This window comes from Acanthochromis polyacanthus, chromosome 13 (genome assembly GCF_021347895.1).
Source record: "Acanthochromis polyacanthus isolate Apoly-LR-REF ecotype Palm Island chromosome 13, KAUST_Apoly_ChrSc, whole genome shotgun sequence".
NCBI classification, from domain to species: domain Eukaryota; kingdom Metazoa; phylum Chordata; class Actinopteri; family Pomacentridae; genus Acanthochromis; species Acanthochromis polyacanthus.
The window spans coordinates 18,902,061-18,923,691 of NC_067125.1; the positions used below are offsets into that span (position 1 = coordinate 18,902,061).

The 21,631-nt window shown below is 39.9% G+C and overlaps 1 protein-coding gene across 3 annotated transcripts in view; it reads left to right on the forward strand.

The window, feature by feature from the left end:
• The first annotated feature begins 13,685 nt into the window (after positions 1–13,685).
• efhd1 (EF-hand domain family, member D1) overlaps positions 13,686–21,631 on the forward strand; it is a 144,030-nt gene continuing 136,084 nt past the window's right edge. The window contains exon 1 of one of the 3 annotated variants that reach the window (XM_051958314.1): positions 13,686–14,251. In XM_051958314.1, coding sequence (XP_051814274.1) covers positions 13,968–14,251 — 284 coding nt within the window. In that variant the 5' untranslated portion in view covers positions 13,686–13,967. The remainder of the gene's footprint in view (positions 14,252–21,631) is intronic. The other 2 variants (XM_051958313.1, XM_051958315.1) reach the window with 2 other exon arrangements.

Below are 21,631 nucleotides of genomic sequence, written 5' to 3' on the forward strand. Positions count from 1 at the left end.
GACAGCTTTACTTTTAAGACAAAGATTGTACACAGTAGAGAGCATAACATGCTTTAAAAAACACCAACTAATTAAAGATTAAACTAGTGGGTCATTATTTGAACAACTTACTGTTATTTCACGGATCCCCCCCCCACCCCACCCCCAAGATGACATCAAGTAATACCACACAAAAAACATATGAACTTATTAGTTAATTGTGAAATATATGAATAAATAGTTAAGATTCAGGGCAAAACTGTAAATAACCTACACATCATAAATCTTTATTTTTTTCCAGTAATAAGAATTTGCTTTTTTGTTTTTTTTAGAAGGAGTGACCATAAAATTACGCAGTTTTATTGTTTTGAAATCAACTAAACATTATTGCACAGATATTTGCTAGTATTTTTACAGTATTTACCATTTTTGAAAGTTACAGCATTTTACCACTTTTGCCATTTTTGTGGGACTGCTGTCAGATTTTCACAATTTTATACACATTTTTTTTCTTTTAAAAGAAGAAAAAAATGTTATAAGGATCCAGTATCTGATTAAACAGCAAAGATTTGAAAACAAGTCTGAAAAAACAGATTTGTATGTCACAACTTTTCATTAATCAACCAATCACTAATTTATCCAGTGTCCCTACATTAAAATATTAAGAAAAAAACAATAAATGAAGTTGTTCTAACTAGCTCCACCTGCAGCAGCTACAACAAAAATGTTTCTTGTTCTTGTCAGTATTAATCATCTGCTGATTCCATATGCAATAATATATCAGTCAGAGATCAACCCACTACTTACTTGAACTACATTTTGCTGTTAATACTTACGTACTTTAATATAAGTCAGATTATTTTTGCAGCACTGCCACTTGCAAAGGAATATTTTTACATTGCTATGGTGAAACCTATGCTCAAGTAAAGGTTTTGAGAATTTCCTCCACCACTGGATATTTTCCACTTTAGCAATGATTTATTTTTTTACCAGGATTTTTCACATTCTTTTATTTCATTTCTGCAGGGTGAAACTAATACATTTCTGCAGCCTCCCCAGCCTGTGTGCTGTCCCTGTTATCAGAGTGTCCCGGCATTCAGAGACACTGTGACAGCTTGTCAACCTGTGCTGACAGTTTACATCGACACTGAGGCTGCTTTTAGTTTGTATGCACCCAGACTCTGGAACAGCCTGCCTGTGGATTTGAGGACACACTCTCTTACACTCTTTAAACTTTGAATTTGCATTTCTCTGCATAAAGTTTGAAATATAAACAGCGTATACATATACTGCATACAAAATCCACATCTCTTTTAGTAGGCTTCTCCTTTTAGGGAATTCCAATTATTGTTTTCTTGCAGTCATCTTATAGATCTGAGAGTGAGGGGTGACTTATTCGCTCAACTTATTTTAATATTTTTGCAGTCAATTTGCATACTGTTGGAGGAGGTGAACAGATCTAGTGAAGACATAATTAGGAAATTTTTTGAAATGCAATATGTTTGATGACATCAAGCCATTAGGCCCATTAGCGACGGGAATCCAAAGTGTGCTTTTTTACACATAGCATAAACTTGATGTTCAGTTTATTTAAAATAATTAACTGGCATCAAAATTTAGTCATCATTTGGTCAGTGGAGCAATGATCACATTACATGAGAGTGAATGTTTCATAACTGACATCCTCGTTTCTTTTTTGGCATGATACGGTTGTAGTTTTTTTTTTTCTCTATTTGTCCTACTTAGAGTGGGAATATCACAGACAAGTGACAACCCTGTAAATCAGCTATGTGTCTATGGCAACCACAGATATCCACTGTTATTTTGAAATGCCATTGAATAATTGATTTGCCGACAGTGACACTGAGTCTGTTGTGCTTGTGATTTGCGGAGGAGTGTGGTAAAAAAGAGAATTTTACCCTATGGATGTTACATGCATGTGATGCTCACTCGTACGCAGTGAATACACAAACACTCGTACATAGAGAGGTATGTTTCATGGGATATTCTTTCCTGTAGCGACTGTTGTGTAATCTTATTTTCTTCCAACCAAGGGACCTGTTGCTATGTGAATCACTCAGCGGTAAACTCTGCTTAACAGCTTCAGTGTCAGATCATGAACATACACCGTGTTAACTGGAGGATTTTCTCCTATCACATCATTCAGTTCAGTACTCTATCATTTGACACACTTTGCTCTATCACACGTCATTGATTAGTTTCAGTTACATCTAAATTAATTCACTTATTGATCCAAATTTGCATCAATCAAGTTTCAAGTGTCCCTCGTTAATGATTTGAATGTGTGTGTGTGTGGGTGTGTGTAAGGGAGAGATATTGACCAGCATCAAAGGACACAGTTCGAGCTGATTCATTGGCTGCTTGCTGATTTTCTGTTTTACTACAACTGTGAAGGGTTGCCATGGAAATGTGACCTCAGATTGTTCTGGCATTTCATCTGTCCTAAACACCTCTGTTTAGAAAATCAAAGACATGATGTGATGTGACAACAAATTTGTGTTAAATTTGTATGTATTGTGGATGTCAGAGAGAGGAATCAAGGAAATTCTTATCAGGATCTGTGAGGTCTGATCTAACCTCTAATATCATATCAAGCAGGCCCGGACTGGCAATCGGGAGAGGCGGGACTTTTCCCGGTGGCCTGCCTCCTTATTGGCCTGCCTGGACAGGCCAGCCACGGACTGGCAGGCCAATGAAAAAAAGTTGATCGGCTTTTTGGCAGACAGGCGAGAGACAGCAGCGCAAGAAGCCTTACAGAGTACACGCCCACCCTCCTGTCACTCACACAAAGCAAGCGCTCTGAGCTCTAAATCAGAAGGATAAGGATTGGTCAAAGTGACATTTTTTAGAAGAAACGTGCCATGATTAGTTAGTTGCTTTATGGCCCGCCCCTTCATAGCGAAAACCATAGATATATATCTATGGCGAAAACGGGAAAGCATGCACTGCAGGGCGGTTATATGAGAGTGAGGCGAGAGAGTGGAAGGAGCACTGGCGTAACGGACGCGGAGTACGCGTGGGACATGTCCCCCGCACTTTTTTCAGCCGTTACAACAGCTAAACCCGTTATTAGTATCCAGTACCGTGTTTTCCCGAGCCGTCTTTGAATGCACCATGAGTGCATGCTAACGCAGGTGTTCCAGAGGAGACGTGCTGCTGTGCTGAGCAGTGCTGAACGTGCGTTTGGAGTAATGTTTAGCAAACCAGCCAGAGCCAGCAAGAAGCAAAAAACTTTACACGGTTTTTTCCAAACAAACTGTGTAAGTTGTGTGACCTTGTTGGATGCAAACAATGTTAGACTTGTTAGCTAAATGATGACAAGGTAAAATGTGGCAATATATCAATATGTTAAGCTAGTTAACAATAATTTAAATGTGGTTGCCTCTGTTACATTACTTGCTAATTAGTTTATTCTTGGAATAAACCCAGTCCTCTTTCATTTCTGGGCAGAAGATGTGCTCACAATTGCTCTCCATGTATTTAAGTCTTTTGGTCCCAAAAGAGGAGAGTCAGGGAGGAGAAAAAAAGAATAGGCTATCTATGGTATAAACTTACAACTATTTTTTACTCCTTCTCTTTCTAATTCTATCTCAGAATTTTGATTTTCAGATTTTTTAATGATTATTTCCATAACAAAGAGCAGAGTCAGGCAGGAGATGGACCAGAGGCGGCGGCCAGCAGTAATGTTGACCATGCAGGGTGTGCAGAGGTGAAAAAAATATATAAGTGGCTGAGACAAAATTATATATCTATGGGTTAAAGTGATTTTGAGGTTAAATTCTACTGCAGTTTTTACTCTTCCTAATGCTATTTCAGAATTTTTCTTACCACATTTTTTTTATGTTTATTGCCATAACAGAAAGAGCAGAGTCAGGGAGGAGATGGATCAGAGGCCAGCAGCAGGGACAAGGATGTAGGGTCTTTACAGGTAAGGAAGATTATAACTTCCTGAAAATAAGATATCTATTGCAGGGAGAAACCAGGCAGTACTGATCATTTCATGTTCAGTGTTTGGCACCTCTGGCTACTCGTCCAGTAGATGTTCAAGGGACATTGTTGTCAACTCAACTAGAGTTTGGCCACTAAAAGTTTAGATTTTATAGTTTAAAGTTTTATACTTTATAGTTTAAAGAACTAGCCTAGTTGGTCCCCTGGTATTGTACTGTGGCTGTTAGGGATTATGTGGTTCTTTAGCCACTAAGGATGGTGCAATTAAATGTAAGAGAATGATAAATTGCTCTGAAAAATTTGTCCCCCTCACTTCTGAGATGGTGGTTACGCCCATGGGAAGGAGCGAAGATTATGGAGCACCCTTACTTCAAGTAAGTTTACAAACGGTCGGTTCTTCTCACAAATGCATCATCAGACTTCAACTCCAAACTATAATAAAAAATGATTGGTATATTATTGATTTGTTTGGCTATATTAGAAAACTTTGTTTCATTTTGTCAGTTGCAACTTGACTTACAATTTTCAGTTATAAAATGAACATTGGTGTTTGCATATACACACGTGGACAAAATTGTTGGTACCCCTCAGTTAAAGAAGGAAAAACCCACAATTCTCACTGAAATCACTTGAAACTCACAAAAGTAACAATAAATAAAAATTTATTGAAAATTAAATAATCAAAAACAGCCATTACTTTTGAATTGTTGATTAACATAATTATTTAAAAAAACAAACTAATGAAACAGGCCTGGACAAAAATGATGGTACCTCTATAAAAGATTGAAAACTATTTGACCAGAGTGACATGATTAACTCAGGTGTGTCATTTAATTGACATCACAGGTGTTTCCAAACTCATAATCAGTCAGTCTGCCTATTTAAAGGGAGACAAGTAGTCACCCTGCTGTTTGGTGAAAAGGTGTGTACCACACTGAACATGGACAACAGAAAGCGAAGGAGAGAATTATCCCAGGACATCCGAAAAAAAATTATAGACAAACATCTTAAAGGTAAAGGCTATAAGACCATCTCTAAACAGCTTGAAGTTCCTGTGACAACAGTGGCTCATATTATTCAGAAGTTCAAGACCCACGGGACAGTAGCCAACCTCCCTGGATGTGGCCGCAAGAGGAAAATTGATGACAAATTGAAGAGACGGATCGTTGGAATTGTATCCAAAGAGCCCAGAGCAACCTCCAAAGAAATTAAAGGTGAACTCCAAGGCCAAGGTACATCAGTGTCAGATGGCACCATTCGTCGTTGTTTGAGCCAAAGTGGACTTCATGGGAGACGACCAAGGAGGACACCACTGCTGAAAAAAACTCATAAAAAAGCGAGACTGGAATTTGCAAAAATGCATGTTGACAAGCCACAAAGCTTCTGGGAGAATGTCCTTTGGACAGATGAGACCAAACTGGAGCTTTTTGGTAAGGCACATCAACTCTATGTTCATAGACTCAAAAACCAAGCATACGAAGAAAAGAACACTGTCCCTACGGTGAAACATGGAGGAGGCTCAGTAATGTTTTGGGGCTGCTTTGCTGCATCTGGCACAGGGTGTCTTGAAAGTGTGCAAGGTACGATGAAATCTGAAGACTATCAAGGCATTCTGGAGAGAAATGTGCTGCCTAGTGTCAGAAAGCTTGGTCTCAGTCGCAGGTCATGGGTCTTCCAACAGGACAACGATCCAAAACACACAGCCAAAAACACCCAAGAATGGCTGAGAGAAAAGCGTTGGACTATTCTAAAGTGGCCTTCTATGAGCCCAGATCTGAATCCCATTGAACATATGTGGAAGGAGCTGAAACCTGCCATTTGGAGAAGACACCCATCAAACCTGAGACAACTGGAGCTGTTTGCTCATGAGGAGTGGGCCAAAATACCTGTTGACAGCTGCAGAACGCTCATTGACAAATACAGAAATCGTTTAATTGCAGTGATTGCCCCAAAAGGTTGTGCAACAAAATATTAAGTTATGGGTACCATCATTTTTGTCCAGCCCTATTTCATTAGTTTGTTTTTTTAAATAATTATGTTAATCAACAATTCAAAAGTGATGGCTGATTTTGATTATTTAATTTTCAATAAATTTTTATTCATTGTTACTTTTGTGAGTTTCAAGTGATTTCAGTGAGAATTGTGGGTTTTTCCTTCTTTAACTGAGGGGTACCAACAATTTTGTCCACGTGTGTACTATTAGCTATGACCAGCTGACGTCTAAATGATTTGCTGACAAAATAATATATATATATTTTAATTCCACATGTTATATAAATAATAGGAAAAGGAAAACATTGGAAAAATCGGTGAGGGTAGTGAAGACATTACAGAAGAGAAAAATACTGGACTGTATGGAGCTGTAGGTTATGGTTGTGTTTAATAGACTTACTGTCTGTTTAGTAGTGTTGTAATTGCTATAACATAACTGTAAAAGGCATATTTTTGGAAGGAAAAAAAGCAAACTTTTGGTGCATTGTTCCACGTGACACCTTGCGGTGGCAGAAGTGGCCTGACTGATTGGAAATCTCCCGGCCTGAATTTCTATCCCCTTCCCTGATATCAAGTGTTGATTTAAGCCAAAATATGGGAGATATAAACAGATGAGGGTTTATGCTAGATTCAAATGTTGAGGGTGAAGTCTCCAAAATGAGCATTTTAAGACTAAGTGTGTTTTAAAAGCTGTCCCATCTGAGACACAGCAGTTTCTTTGCCTCAATTGGAACAATAATTTAGTAAATAATTGTAGTCTTTGCTGTCCATCTATAATCCACTTACTGGCAGTCAGTTAACACGGCATTCAAGTGATTGTCCATAATGCTGTGTGTATTTCCTTTTCTGTTCTTGTAGTCACCAGTCTCTGGTAAATACATGACATAATCTGAATGAAGGAAAGAAAATACTGCGAGATGTGAATATTGGAAATCAGTCATAAATTCACTGTTTTTGTAGCAACCTGATTGTGATGCTAATGAATGAACTTTACACACAAATGGAAGCGACATGCAAAAAACCATGATTACATTCTTGGGCAATATCACTGAAATGTTAAATGATTCATATCCTGCCCAGTTAATGCACTTGTATTTGTCTTTAGACAAATACTGTGTGTTTGAAGCTTTAAGTGTTATGGTTATGGTCCTGCTTTTGCCCTTTTTCTCTACTTTTCCTTCCTTTTCTCATTTTTGCCCTTCTCTGTGTGTTTTGGCTTGTGTGTCTCTGTCTCCCTCTGTCTGTTGTCTTCCCCTTCTGTCTCTCTCCCAGTCGCTCGTCCCCTGGCTCTGTCACCTCATTTACTGACCACTGTCAGCTGCACTCAATTAGCTCTATTCATCTCACCTGGTCCCCTTCCCTCCTATTTAAGCCCTGCCTTCCCCTCAGTTCTTTGCTGCCACATAGTTGGACTTGCATGCATATGGAGAAACAAACGACTAAGGTAAGTGCAAACTGAAGTCCAAACAAACAAATTGAGTCCAAAGAGGTTAATCCAGAAAAAGGTGAAAAGTCCAAAACTGGGAAAAACGGGGAAGTTTTTCCCTGCTCTGGATCACATCAGTTTTGGACTTTGTCACTTTTCACCTTTTTCTGGATTAACCTCTTTGGACTCAATTTGTTTGTTTGGACTTCAGTTTGCGCTTACCTTAGTCGTTTGTTTCTCCATATGTAAGTACCTTTTTAGTCTTGTCATTTTGCCACAGTCTAGTTTTGTTTTTGCCCACTTCAGTCTTGCTTTCAGTTGTAGTGATTTTGTTAATAAAACCTTTTTACCATGCCCAGTGTTCTGTCAGTAATGTCTGTGCCTGGGTTCTCCACACCCCACAATTCTAACATTAAGGCAAAATTAAAGGTTGACAAAAGGTCGAATCCAGCCTCCATTGTCTTATTTGTTAATAGTTTGCATCTGCGGCATTATTTGACTCTCTTCAGGGATGTCAGTCTTGCACAAATCTAGAGATGTTTTCACAGATGACTCTTTTCAGCTATTCTTTCCTGCCTGCAGTGACTTTGCTGTTCTGACTTCCACTTTAAAATACTCTCAAGGCATTCAGCTGCATTCAAGTCGGGTCCTAGTCTTCTCTTCTTTTTCCACTTTTTTCAAAACTCTTGTGTGATTGTTGCGGCGTGTTTGGAATCATTGTCATTTTGTAAAATTCCCCACCTGATAAGCTGCTCGACACTGGGAGCCATCTTTAAAGCTTCATTCAGTATTTGAGTATACAAACCTGCATTCATAGTGCTTTCTATAAATGTCATCTCCCCAACACCTTTTGCACATGTGCTGGCCCACATCAACAGACTCACCTCCATGTTTCATAGTTGGCACTTGTGGTATGCCTGGTCCTCATCACACCTACTAGACCACCTTCTGATCCACACTAATTTATTTTGCTTTCTTCTGACCAAAGTGTGTTCTGTCAACATTTATTTAGGATTTTCATGTTTCATGGCAAACCTTAATTGAGGATTCTTTTTTCTTAGCAAGGTTGTCTTATTTGACACTGTCTATAAAGGAGGTCTTCATGTAACGTCCTTTGTAGAATCAGAAGCACGCATCTATTTATTTTTCAGTACACAGCTTTGTAAATAGCACAGTGTGCATTATGTAATTTATTTATTTATTTTTTTTGTCCAAGGACATTCACTGTGAATTCTATTATAGGTGGCTCTTGTCAACACGGTTGCAACTAAAGTCTCACAATTAGATTTCTTCCATGTCCAGACAGTTTCCTTTAACATGAAGCCATGTTGCCTTTGTTTGCAGTAGTCACAGGCTTTCACTTTTGTTGCATTACAGTTCTACTTTTGTACATGCATACATAAAATGAAGTACCCTTCTTTACCCATTCGGGCTAGAAATACAGAAAATCCACTTTTTCATATTTTTCCACATAATTTTGTGGCCCCAGTATATCCAGGGACCCACAAGCTATAAAAAAAAGACCCCCCCCTTTTTTCCCCACCCTCTATCCGAAAATGTATCAGTGAATACAATGATCAAGTTTGCAGCCTTCACAGCTGCAACTGAGTCCGATTTAAACACAGACACTGAAATAGTCCGTTTGGAACAGGGCTGAAACCTAGAATAATATTGGTATGGTCTAATTAATGCAGGCAATATTTTGAGCTGAAACTTGAACTACGTAGAATATATGGACATGTAAGATTTACATTAACTTGTTAAAAAAGGGCCATAATATGGGGCTTTTAAAAACAGAAGAACATCTAAAGATTATTTAACTTTGAGACACTTTAGTGATATTGCAGTCAGTTTAGTTGTGCATAGAAACTATGGCTTGTTTATCATGTCCAGTGTTTGCCACAGGGGTAGTTGTCATGTCTGTTATAATGTGGTAAAATGTTACGTTATCATATTCAATATACCATATACATTTAAGTGTGTTACTATAGGGTGGTATAATGTTCAGTTATGTTAAGTGGAATATGCATGATATGTAATCAGGCAATTAGGTGGCCCTGGAGGCACGTATGAGGCAGGTGGGGGCCACGAAGATAGGGAACGATTAGTGGGAACAGAGCTAGAGTTGTACTCGGTTGTGAGTTTGTGGAAGACCAAAAATAAAAGTCCAAGACTGGATGAGGATGTCTCTGTGACTTTATTACTTTGGCGATGAGGATAAAAACCAAGAGGAATGGCGACATATGGAAAACTTGTCGAGTTTGACCTGGATTCAGACAACTGGCAGCAATATGTGGAGCGGCAGGAGTTCTACTTCGTGACTAATTTTATTGAAGAGGAGGACCAGAAGCGAGCAGTCTTAAGTTCATGTGGTAAGAAAGCCTATGCCCTGCTACGGGATTTGTGTCTGCCTGGCAAACCGGGAGAATTACCTTTAAGTGAACTACTGAAGAAATTGAGTGATCACTTTACACCAAAACCCAGCATTATTGTGGAACATTTTAAATTTCACTCAAAAGTGAGACAGCCAGGCCAGTCAGTGCTGTCATTTTTAGCAGAGCTAAGAAGGCTGACTGAACACTGCGGTTTTGGGGCGGCTATGGATGACGTGATCAGAGACCGCCTAGTCTGTGGCATAAACGATGATTGTATGCAAAGGAGGATGCTGGCAGAGCCTGATGATAAACTGACCCTGGCTAGGGCGGTTGAGTTAGCAACATCACTGGAAACGGCAGCTAAGGATGTAGCTAAACTGCAGGGAGCAGGAGTGGAGGAAACAGCGCTCAAAGTACAGCCTGTAGCTACAGCGAAACAGACACCTGCAGCTGCGGGGTGTTACAGATGCGGCAGGAATCACCCGTCTGCAGGGTGCGGCCAGTCGTGTATAGTTGGCACTCAGTGACAGCCAATGAAATTGCAGCTTTCCCTGACAGTGTCCCCAGTGCTGGGTCTCATCAGGATTGTGTGATTGGAAAAATGAATGAAATCACAGGGGGAGGATTAAATCAGTTTAAACCTCGTTCTATTCTTTTTTTGTGCATGAACTGCAGAGAGATTCTCTGGTATATTCATTATTGTATTTTTCCATTTTTGGTCTTTCTTCTTTTTGTTTGTACTACTTACATGTCAGAAATGAAGAACTCAATTGAAAACAAATCAAAGAGAAGGGAATATTTTTTTAAGTGACTAACTTGGTAATCTTCCTCAAAGTTTCAATTACAATATTCTACTGATTACTGTATATTATACACACATATTAATGAGACCTGCAGACGTAACTGAATGAAATGTGTTCTTTATTCACACAGAACAATAGTTCAACTGTTTCACAAACATGCTAAATCAAATTGAACAAAGAGCAAAAGTTACATATACATATATACGTAGGCACATGATCAGCCACCAGCCCACCCTCTCACTCATTTTCCTTTTTCACCCTCCCACCTCTGCTTTTCTACTTCAAAGAAAGGAGACTCCTGGAACTCTCTCCAGGTCATCTCCTTGTCATACCCTTATCTTTGTAGAAAGAAAAGACTTTTGCTGGGCAGTAGATGTGCTTCCCTGCTACTCCAGGGAAGCCAGCGTGTACACACGTGGACAAAATTGTTGGTACCCCTCAGTTAAAGAAGGAAAAACCCACAATTCTCACTGAAATCACTTGAAACTCACAAAAGTAACAATAAATAAAAATTTATTGAAAATTAAATAATCAAAAACAGCCATTACTTTTGAATTGTTGATTAACATAATTATTTAAAAAAACAAACTAATGAAACAGGCCTGGACAAAAATGATGGTACCTCTATAAAAGATTGAAAACTATTTGACCAGAGTGACATGATTAACTCAGGTGTGTCATTTAATTGACATCATAGGTGTTTCCAAACTCATAATCAGTCAGTCTGCCTATTTAAAGGGAGACAAGTAGTCACCCTGCTGTTTGGTGAAAAGGTGTGTACCACACTGAACATGGACAACAGAAAGCGAAGGAGAGAATTGTCCCAGGACATCCGAAAAAAAATTATAGACAAACATCTTAAAGGTAAAGGCTATAAGACCATCTCTAAACAGCTTGAAGTTCCTGTGACAACAGTGGCTCATATTATTCAGAAGTTCAAGACCCACGGGACAGTAGCCAACCTCCCTGGATGTGGCCGCAAGAGGAAAATTGATGACAAATTGAAGAGACGGATCGTTGGAATTGTATCCAAAGAGCCCAGAGCAACCTCCAAAGAAATTAAAGGTGAACTCCAAGGCCAAGGTACATCAGTGTCAGATCGCACCATTCGTCGTTGTTTGAGCCAAAGTGGACTTCATGGGAGACGACCAAGGAGGACACCACTGCTGAAAAAAACTCATAAAAAAGCGAGACTGGAATTTGCAAAAATGCATGTTGACAAGCCACAAAGCTTCTGGGAGAATGTCCTTTGGACAGATGAGACCAAACTGGAGCTTTTTGGTAAGGCACATCAACTCTATGTTCATAGACTCAAAAACCAAGCATACGACGAAAAGAACACTGTCCCTACGGTGAAACATGGAGGAGGCTCAGTAATGTTTTGGGGCTGCTTTGCTGCATCTGGCACAGGGTGTGTTGAAAGTGTGCAAGGTACGATGAAATCTGAAGACTATCAAGGCATTCTGGAGAGAAATGTGCTGCCTAGTGTCAGAAAGCTTGGTCTCAGTCGCAGGTCATGGGTCTTCCAACAGGACAACGATCCAAAACACACAGCCAAAAACACCCAAGAATGGCTGAGAGAAAAGCGTTGGACTATTCTAAAGTGGCCTTCTATGAGCCCAGATCTGAATCCCATTGAACATATGTGGAAGGAGCTGAAACATGCCATTTGGAGAAGACACCCATCAAACCTGAGACAACTGGAGCTGTTTGCTCATGAGGAGTGGGCCAAAATACCTGTTGGCAGCTGCAGAACGCTCATTGACAAATACAGAAATCGTTTAATTGCAGTGATTGCCTCAAAAGGTTGTGCAACAAAATATTAAGTTATGGGTACCATCATTTTTGTCCAGCCCTATTTCATTAGTTTGTTTTTTAAAATAATTATGTTAATCAACAATTCAAAAGTGATGGCTGATTTTGATTATTTAATTTTCAATAAATTTTTATTTATTGTTACTTTTGTGAGTTTCAAGTGATTTCAGTGAGAATTGTGGGTTTTTCCTTCTTTAACTGAGGGGTACCAACAATTTTGTCCATGTGTGTATGTGTGGACTGTCTGGGTCCCGCTTTAGCTCCAGTCTGCAGAACCGGCATTTGCGTGTCCCTGTCGGCTGGGAGTCAGTTGTAACGCAAGGACTTCCTGGCTACACGTGTGAGCCGCCTTTTGTTATTCTCTTGAGCGACAAGAGGAGTCAAGTGCAGGAGGACGGACATTGGTGAGGAGCTTTCTACTTGCTGTTGTCTGCTGAGAGGAGCGGAGGACTGGAGTCTACCCCTGGAATCAGGCCTGAACTTTGCTTTTATTTATTTTGCTGGCTTTAGTTTACTTTGGTTTTGATAAAGGGTCCATATGTATATGTGAATGTGACATATTGGTTGATTTTCATTTTATTTTATTATTTTTCCAAAAATCAGTTCTATATAAACGTTTGCTACTTTAATTATTTGAGTATTGTGTATTTACTCTTTGTTTTGAACAGGGCATATGATATAACATCTTGGTGATCAAGGACCCAGGGCCTTGCTCTTGTATAGTAAAAAGGGAGCAAGCGCTACATAAAATAGAGGCACTGCTGGGACCTAGTTTCTATTTTTTTCTTTTTTGTTATTGTTGCTGTTAATCAAGATAGTCATAATCCCTTTAACTGAATAACTGTTCTGAAAAGTGTATTGTTATTACCCAGAGTAATTAAGTTTGAACTGTGTTTAGTTAATGTGAGTGTGTGATTTGTGATATTTTGACACAGTCTTATTGTTGTTAAGGTCCTTGAACTACTTATGCTTTTGCTAGAGCCATACAGTGGGGGAAATAAAACTAAATCCAGGCTTTAAATCATGCAAATCCCATTTTTTTTCTATAAGTCCCATTTTAAAATTGTATTAATCTTATAAATCTTAAGTTATACACACAAGTATGTCTATTCATTGCTTCAACTGTCAACCAAAATTCATTTGCATTGAAAATAATTTCTTATTTCAAATATTGCTGTTTGACAAAAACGTGATTAATTGCAATTAAATAATTACAAAACCTGTAATTGATTAGATTCATTTTTTATCGTGTAACATCACTGGTCTGTAATCATCATCTTGAAACCACAGTCCCGTGGAGCTAATTCAAGGATTATACTGCCATCTTCTGGATCTCAAGCCAATGTCGTTTTCTGTTGAGGATTTTATTTTCCAAAACGATCAATTTAAAAATAGACAGTAGTCAGAGATGAAAGCTAAACAAAACGGATTTGTTTCATGTCGTACCAGAAGAAAATGTTAGAAGCAGGTCAGTGTTATGCTGAATCTTATTCTGAAGCGATTCCGGAGGCACTGTTGTGTGTTTTCCGTGCGTAAAGGCAGCTTGACAGAAGTGCCGCTGGAAGCTGCCAGGCTTCTATCTGTCTCGCATTTACCGTCTTTCTCAGCATGGCATCTCAAGAGCTGGCAAGAAAGCTGCAGTCGCGGCTGGCCGCTACGCAGGAAGCTGAGCTGAGGCCGGAGCCCAAACAAAGCCCGGTTCGACCCAAACCGCAAGAACCCGAGGCTGCCTGTGGCGATTCGTCCTCCGAGCTGTCTGCCAAACTGACCCGTAGACTGGACATCCATGAAGGCAATGCTGCTCCTCGAGCGACCCGCGTCTTTAACCCTTACACGGAGTTCAAAGAGTTCTCTCGCAAACAGATTAAGGATATGGAGGCGATGTTCAAACGGTAAGGCAAAGGCTGCCGGTTCTTGTGTGTGTCTGTTTACGCATAGGCTATAGCAGCGGGCCGACATGTTTATTTGCAATTGTGGGGATTGGGGCTGAATGAGCAAGCAGGGCTGAAGCCCGTGATGAGATTAGGTGCTGCTGCTGACGTAAAGCCTGCAAGTGAAGGGATGTTGTGAGCTTACTCGCTGATTCACAGTGACTCTGACTGTAGGCCATCTGCACTTTTAGCTGATTGCTACCCAGTGTTTTGGCTGTCCACTGTTGTCTCAGGAGAGACTTCAGAGACGTGTACTACGAATCGAGATTAATGGGTTAGCGAAGTATGTTGAGCTTAATGTCAGAGTTTAGTGTCATGAAAGAGGATCTCTTTTAACCAAAATGAAGAGTCTTCAAATATTCTAACAGCAGATTATTTGTCTTTACAGCCATGTCCCAAAATGTGTTCTTTTGTGTGAACTTGTAGGCATTTTACTTTTTGACATTCCGTCAATGACAGTCAGCATTTACAGCATAAACCTGGATTTAACTCGATTGAAAACCTGTTTTTTATGTTTATATGTATATGTGTGTATATATATGTGTGTGTGTGTGTGTGTGTGTGTGTGTGTGTGTGTGTGTGTATACATATATTATACATACATACATACATACATACATACATACATACATACATATATATATAATTACTAACAGTATTTCCTGAAGTATAACCTTTTAACTAGCCCTGCTTTGTTGTATTAATTGCTAGTTTTGTTGGTCCACGGCAACAAAAATGCTGTGGAGCTGGTCCAGGGCAGGTTATGATCAGAGTTTCAGATTTAAATTGGCTGGAAGAAGCATCTCAAATCGTTTCCTGGCAATTATTTGTTATATTGTTATGTTTGGTTCTGATTTGTTGTCAAGTCCGTTTACTGTGCTGGTGCTACAGCTGATAGAATACAGATTAGAAAATTTCTTATTTTGTTTATTAGAGAGAATATTCAATCAGTAATTTAAATTTCACATTCAATTGATATCTTGCATCATGGTACAATGTCAGACCCAAATAGACTCCAGTACAATATCATGATTAAATATATACGAAGTGTGAAGTTTAATAGTTTTAATGCTGATAATATAAATATACTAACACACGTTTAAGTGTTTTCTCCCAACATTCTTATCTTGCATCATTTCCAGTGGCAGAGCATTTCAATGTGAGGAATTATCTTTAGGGTCCGAGCATGAATGATGCAAGAACCCTATTGGAATGCAAGGAATTATTGCTTTTCGGCAAGCTGATTCGCATTTTCGAGGCCCAAACATGCTCAGAAACTCATGAAAATTGCGCACACGTCAGAACTGGTAAAAAACTTTAGATTTTATGGGATGTGAGCATATGTGTGTTAAAATGACTCCAAACCACCCCTTGCATCACTGCGAAGGGCAGGACATTTCACCTGTATCTACAGAATTTGGTAGGCATTTGTAACCACTGTTGGGCACCTAACTTTTAAAAAATAATTAGTTATAGTTACTTCTCCCAAAAGGTAACTGAGTTTGTAACTGAAGTACTCCTCTCTAAAAGTAACTGCTTACCAGGGACAGTAACTATTGCGTTACTTTTTTTTTCGTTTAAATATGTCTGAGAATTTGGATTTTTTTCTAAGCAGGTTTCACAAGCCAGTTGCACAGAGTTAAATGTTAAAATTTTTCAAATCCCCTTTTAAACTCGGCATTCATTTTAGCGTACTCGTCATCTACGTGTTTAGAAAATGTCTTTCTGCATGGCTGACCGGTACCTTCTCTCCCTGGTAATGTGCCAATGGGGGATCTGAAGGAGTCTGAGTCAACTGTTGATATGAGGAGCATATTCTCAACAACGTACCTGCCTATTATTCCATTCAGTTCTGTCTTTGTCCCAAGTATTTGTGAAGCTGTAGCAGAAAAATACAGCTTTAGCTGCTTGGACAGTGTGGTTCTGTGTCCTTCTTTGTTAGTTGAGCTCACGTTAGCCCCACCTGTTACAGTGTGTAAGGTTCGCGGTCGCCAAGTCGCCCGAAGCTACCAGAACGATGCCCGGGTGATAAACGGATACAATTTATACATTTCTCATCGCCCGGCCGGGCGACAAGCATTTTATAAATAAATAAATAAATAAATTGAAAGATTTCTAACCTTTCGCTTTGTTCTGCGCAGGCAGTGTTGCCAACTTAGCGACTTTCCAAAGTGTCCTAGCGACTTTTTTTTGTCAAAAGCGACTAGCGACAAATCTAGCGACTTTTTCTGCCGTTTTGGAGACTCTGATAGGAAAACTCGGATCATTCTGCAGTTACTGTTTTCAACGAGCAGCAGGTGCTACTGTGAGCTCCTCCCCCTCCCAAAGCACAGGCTGTCAGTCCAGTAACCCCGCAGCCGTTCCAGTGTCTGATTAGAGGACACATCACTCCGCGGCCAGACGGCAGATGAATCGCGCCTGCGCAAAGTCACTACAGATCCCATCCAGACTTACGGAGCGGGATATAAATGAAAATGTTTCTTCTCTGTCATACTAAAATAAACCACAGCCTTTAACCTCTAGTACAAAAACATATTTTAGGTGTTTTATACTCACTTTTTGTGAGTACAACAGTGAGGACAACCAATCAGCTTGTGAACACCCTCACCACAAAGCTCAAGGAGAGGACACTGGATCTCAGCAGTGAGGTGCTGGCAGCTACTGAAGTTGCCAACTTCAAGAACTGTCCCACAGATACATCACCAGGATCAGGTATTTTTCTTATTGGTTAAATTTGAAGTTATACTATAGTACCCAGCCTGTTATTACCGTATTTTCACGACCAAAAGGCGCAGTCTCAGTTATGTGTGCCATTACTGTATTTAAAACACACATAAGGCGCACCTGATTATATGGCGAGGGTTTTATATACAATCCATGCCCACACTTCCCCCTTTAACGTTCTCATGGTGTCCTCAACTACGTCGGCCTTACAACAACAACAACACACATAAGCATACAAGTGTGCGTATTTAAAAATAGAGCCGGAGCAAAACTGAGTTTGGTTGTGCTTTATTTAAGTATTGATTACAGAGTACTAACATTTTTTTAATCATCAATAGGCGCGGGCATGGTAAAACACAGATAAAACAAGCACACAAGTGTGCGTATTTAGAAATAGAGCGGGAGCAAAACTGAGTTTGGTATTCACTTTTTTTTTTTTTTACCGGTAATCGTCATCAATCAAACCCATGGAAGTCCTCATCCTCTGTTTCTGAATTGAACAGCTGCGCTAAACCTCCATCAAACATGCCAGGTTCACTTTCTTCACTGTCAGAGTCACTTTCCGTGCCGTGCGGCGCCTCGGAAACGATGCCGGCTTTTGCGAAAGCTCGAACAACAGTGCCAGCAGACACGTTAGCCCAAGCATTTACAATCCATTCGCAAATTGTGGCGTAACTCGCCCGGCGCTGCCTTCCTCTCTTAGTGAAACTGTGGTCTCCATCGGTCATCCATTGCTCCCACGCCGCTCGCAGCCTTACTTTGAACGGCCGGTTCACACCGATGTCCAGCGGTTGGAGTTCCTTTGTCAGGCCTCCCGGAATGACAGCAAGCTCAGAGTTCATTTGCTTCACTTGTTTTTTCACATCGGCTGTGAGATGGGCACGCATAGAGTCACAGATCAACAGCGATGGTGATGCGTGGAAAAAACCACCTGGTCTACGTCCGCCTTACAACAACACACACAGGACGCACTGCACCATAGGGCGCGCCGCACAATTTGAAGAAAATCTAAGACTTTTATGTGCGCCTTATAGTCGTGAAAATACGGTATGTCACTGTGGCCATGATGTACATTATATACAATTACAAATTGGCTTGGCTGAGTAATTATAAGCAATAAATTGTATAATTTCATTCAATTTATTTATACATTTTGTTTCATTTGCAGTTGCAGCCTATGGGAATGATGCTATTGTCAAGCGTGTGCTGTTGAGAGATGCTTTATTAGAGTTACTTACAACGGACGTGGACAAATACTTCACTCCAGCTCATAATACACACTTCACATGTATGTTCTTGCCTTTTACCTCAAGGAGAATAGAGTCTGTACTTCCACTTGTAAAAACACCGACTTTCTCTCCAGACTCGCCACTGCCGCCACTTACCTCTGCTGGTTTGGGTGTGTGAGGCAGCCGTCTACATGTTTGGTTTGTGTAAAGTGAACACTGCCTCCTATTGGCTTCCTGTGAAAGCTCACTCTACCTTAGCCAATCATCATCACATATGCGGTTGCCTCGTCTCTCTCTCTCCTCCCTCACCAAAAAAATAAAAAATAAACAGTTTTTGCAGCTCCTGTTGGATGGCAAGAGGTGGCAAGTTGGATGGCAAGAGCTTCAATGAGTAGCTTAATTTCTAATGCACCCTATTTAGTTGTTGGTAACGGTAAGGGTGTTATAACGATAGAAATAATAATTAGTGAGATTACCCATTACCGATAAAAACAACGCCATTAGTAACACTGTTTATTTGATTGTCATTACTCCCATCACTGTTTGTAACACAGCAGGGCTCACAAAAAAGACAGTGGCACAAAAACCCTAAGCCACATGTGTCAAACTCAAGGCCCACAGGCCAAATGTGGCCCACCACATTGTTTTATAAGGCCTGCGAGAGCTTTAAAGGTGTATGATTATCTTAAAATAAGTCTATCTTGCTTTAAAGCATGTGTTGACTATAGACTACATTTCCCACAGTACATGATCACAGCCTTCCAGTGTAAACTCAGAATATGGATGTCCCAGGTGAAACAGGACAATGTTGCAGATTTTCCTGTTTGTCAGAGCATCTCAATCTCAGTTCCTGGTACTTTTCCATGTGCCATTTTGGCTCCGAAACTGAACAGGTTAATGAATGAGTTTAATCGGCGCTTCTCTGACTTGAAAAGCACAGCACTCAGGCTTTGTCATCTTTGCCAATCCAAACCACTGACATTTGCAGTGCGCCGCATGAACTTCAGAGGAAGTTAATAGAGCTTCTAAGTGATACTAGCCTGAGGGCAAAGTTTTTGGATGCTGCAATTGGGGACTTCTACTGTCTACTGCCCCCTAGTTTTATGCCACAGCTCCGACTTCTAGCTGCTCGTGTTCTGTCCATGTCTGGGAGAACTTATCTGTGTGAACAGATGTTTTCAATAATGAATCTAAAATCTAAGTGGAGATCACGCATCACAGATGACAACGTCCACGCTGTTTTGTGGATTGCCTCAGAACAAGACCTCACACCAGAGATAGACATACTGGCAACGAGAAATTGGTGTCAGACATCCAGCCAGAAACTACATAGGTAAGTATTTTTAAAAACCCTAATTTAATATGTAATAGAATGTATTTCAACCATGAGTAACAGTAAATATGTATGCAATTTAATGTTTGTGTTTGCATTTTGTTCTGTGTTTGTCGTTCTCAGAACATGATCAGTAGATAAGGATGGTGTGTCAGGCTGAGGAGGGATCTGCTTGGTGTGTTCAAGGACAGGCAATACCACCTCATCAACTTCACCCAAAAGTTGACCTATATAGTTGTAAACTGAGAAACTCTTATTGTGTTATTTTGAGTTAATTACATATACTACTTTGTTTGTCCAGCAATGTATTCACTGTGTTTTAAGGTCAATGTGTTAAGACAAATGTTTACTGTAATCAGACTATCTCTCATTATTAGGGTGTACTCGGTCCGTGTACGTCGCCGTCATTCTATTTTCGATTTGGGGTCAAAACACCAAAAACGGATAACGGCCGTTTCCCGTTTTTCGTTTTCAGAATAAAAATCAGAAAACAGAAAACCAATCCATTTTCCGATTTTCTTTTTATCAATAAAAACGGATATCAAAAAACAAATTAGAAGTTAAATTTCATTTTTTGATATCCGTTTTTTAACTACACTTTTGCAAGACAAACATCAGAAATGACGGCGACGTACCCACTCTCCTAGAACCACATCAAAACACAAATGTTGTTAAACTGCACAAACACATGAGTGCAAATAGTGCTTCTCTTACATGTTAACGTGCTTGGTGGTAGGGTCCATGCAGGGATCTTACCCTTAACCCTGCCCTCACAAGCCTTGATGTTTCTTGATGACAGGTAGCCGGTCATCATTTTGCGGCCAAATGATGATCCAGTCTGGAAGAACATTTAATGTTGAAAACTGTGTATTCCGAGCTAGAGCACCCAGAAGGTGGCGATGTTCACATTATTACTATGACATTCAGATATAGTGGATGACATTGTTCACAAAGTATATAAAAACTAGGCATGCAATTATGATAGACCGCTTCGGCAGGGCTGTTCTGACTATTACATTTATTTCTTAAGTCACCCTGCTAGTCCTGTGAATAAATAAGACAGCAGTGAAATCCATTGTACCCGATTTGCTTGCCCTTTGGGGTAACTCTTGTGATATTGGGCTATAAAAATAAATTTGATGACTGATTTGATTGCTTGACGTTTTTTTTAGTGTACAGAGTGAAAAGCAAAGCTGGACTGACACAGCCCTGAGGGGCACCGACAGAGGTTGTGATGGCAGGGGACAGTGTGTCATTTACCTTAACCAACTGGACTCTGTTGATGAGGAAAGATGCATACCAATGAATCAAATATGGATTAACTCCGAGATTGAAGAGTTTAATAATGAGAATATCAGCTGAATAGTATTGAAGGCAGATGAATAGTCTAGAAAGAGAGCTCTTGCGTAGGTATTTTTTTTATCAAGATGTTTGGTGATAATGTGGGTGAGGGTAGCGACGGCATCCTCAGTACCACAGCGAGTTTTGTATGCAAACTGGAATGAATCCAGTTTGACACTGATTGAATTTTGTAGATGTTTTAGCAAAAGTCTTTCTAGAGCCTTCATAATTACTGAAGTTAAAGCAATGGGTCTGAAATCCTTATGTTCTTTTGGACTTTGAATTTTAGGCAGTGGTTTGATGTATGAAGTTTTCCATATTGTGGGGGCTGTGTAAGTGTCAAGTGATTGCTGAAAAATTGGTTGCCAAGCTGGGGCCAGTTCTGTGGCAAAGTTTCTTAATAAGGAAGGACTACACTTGTCAGGCCCTTCTGCCTTTCTGGCATTGGTTGCTTTAAATGTCTTTCTCACCTCATCAACAGTGATCTCAATTCTGTCCAACTCCGGCTGAATGTTTGCAAGAATTTGATCACATCTCTGGGTGCTGCCAGGAGATTTGAATCTGGTAAAAAAAAAAAATGTTTAGGTCATTGGCAAATTTGTACTCATTGTTAGTCACAATTGGTTTACTAGGAGAGGTCATTCCGGTGATAGACTTCATGGTATCCCATGACTTTTTGGAATTTTTGCTTTTATAGACATTTCCTAAGTCTTG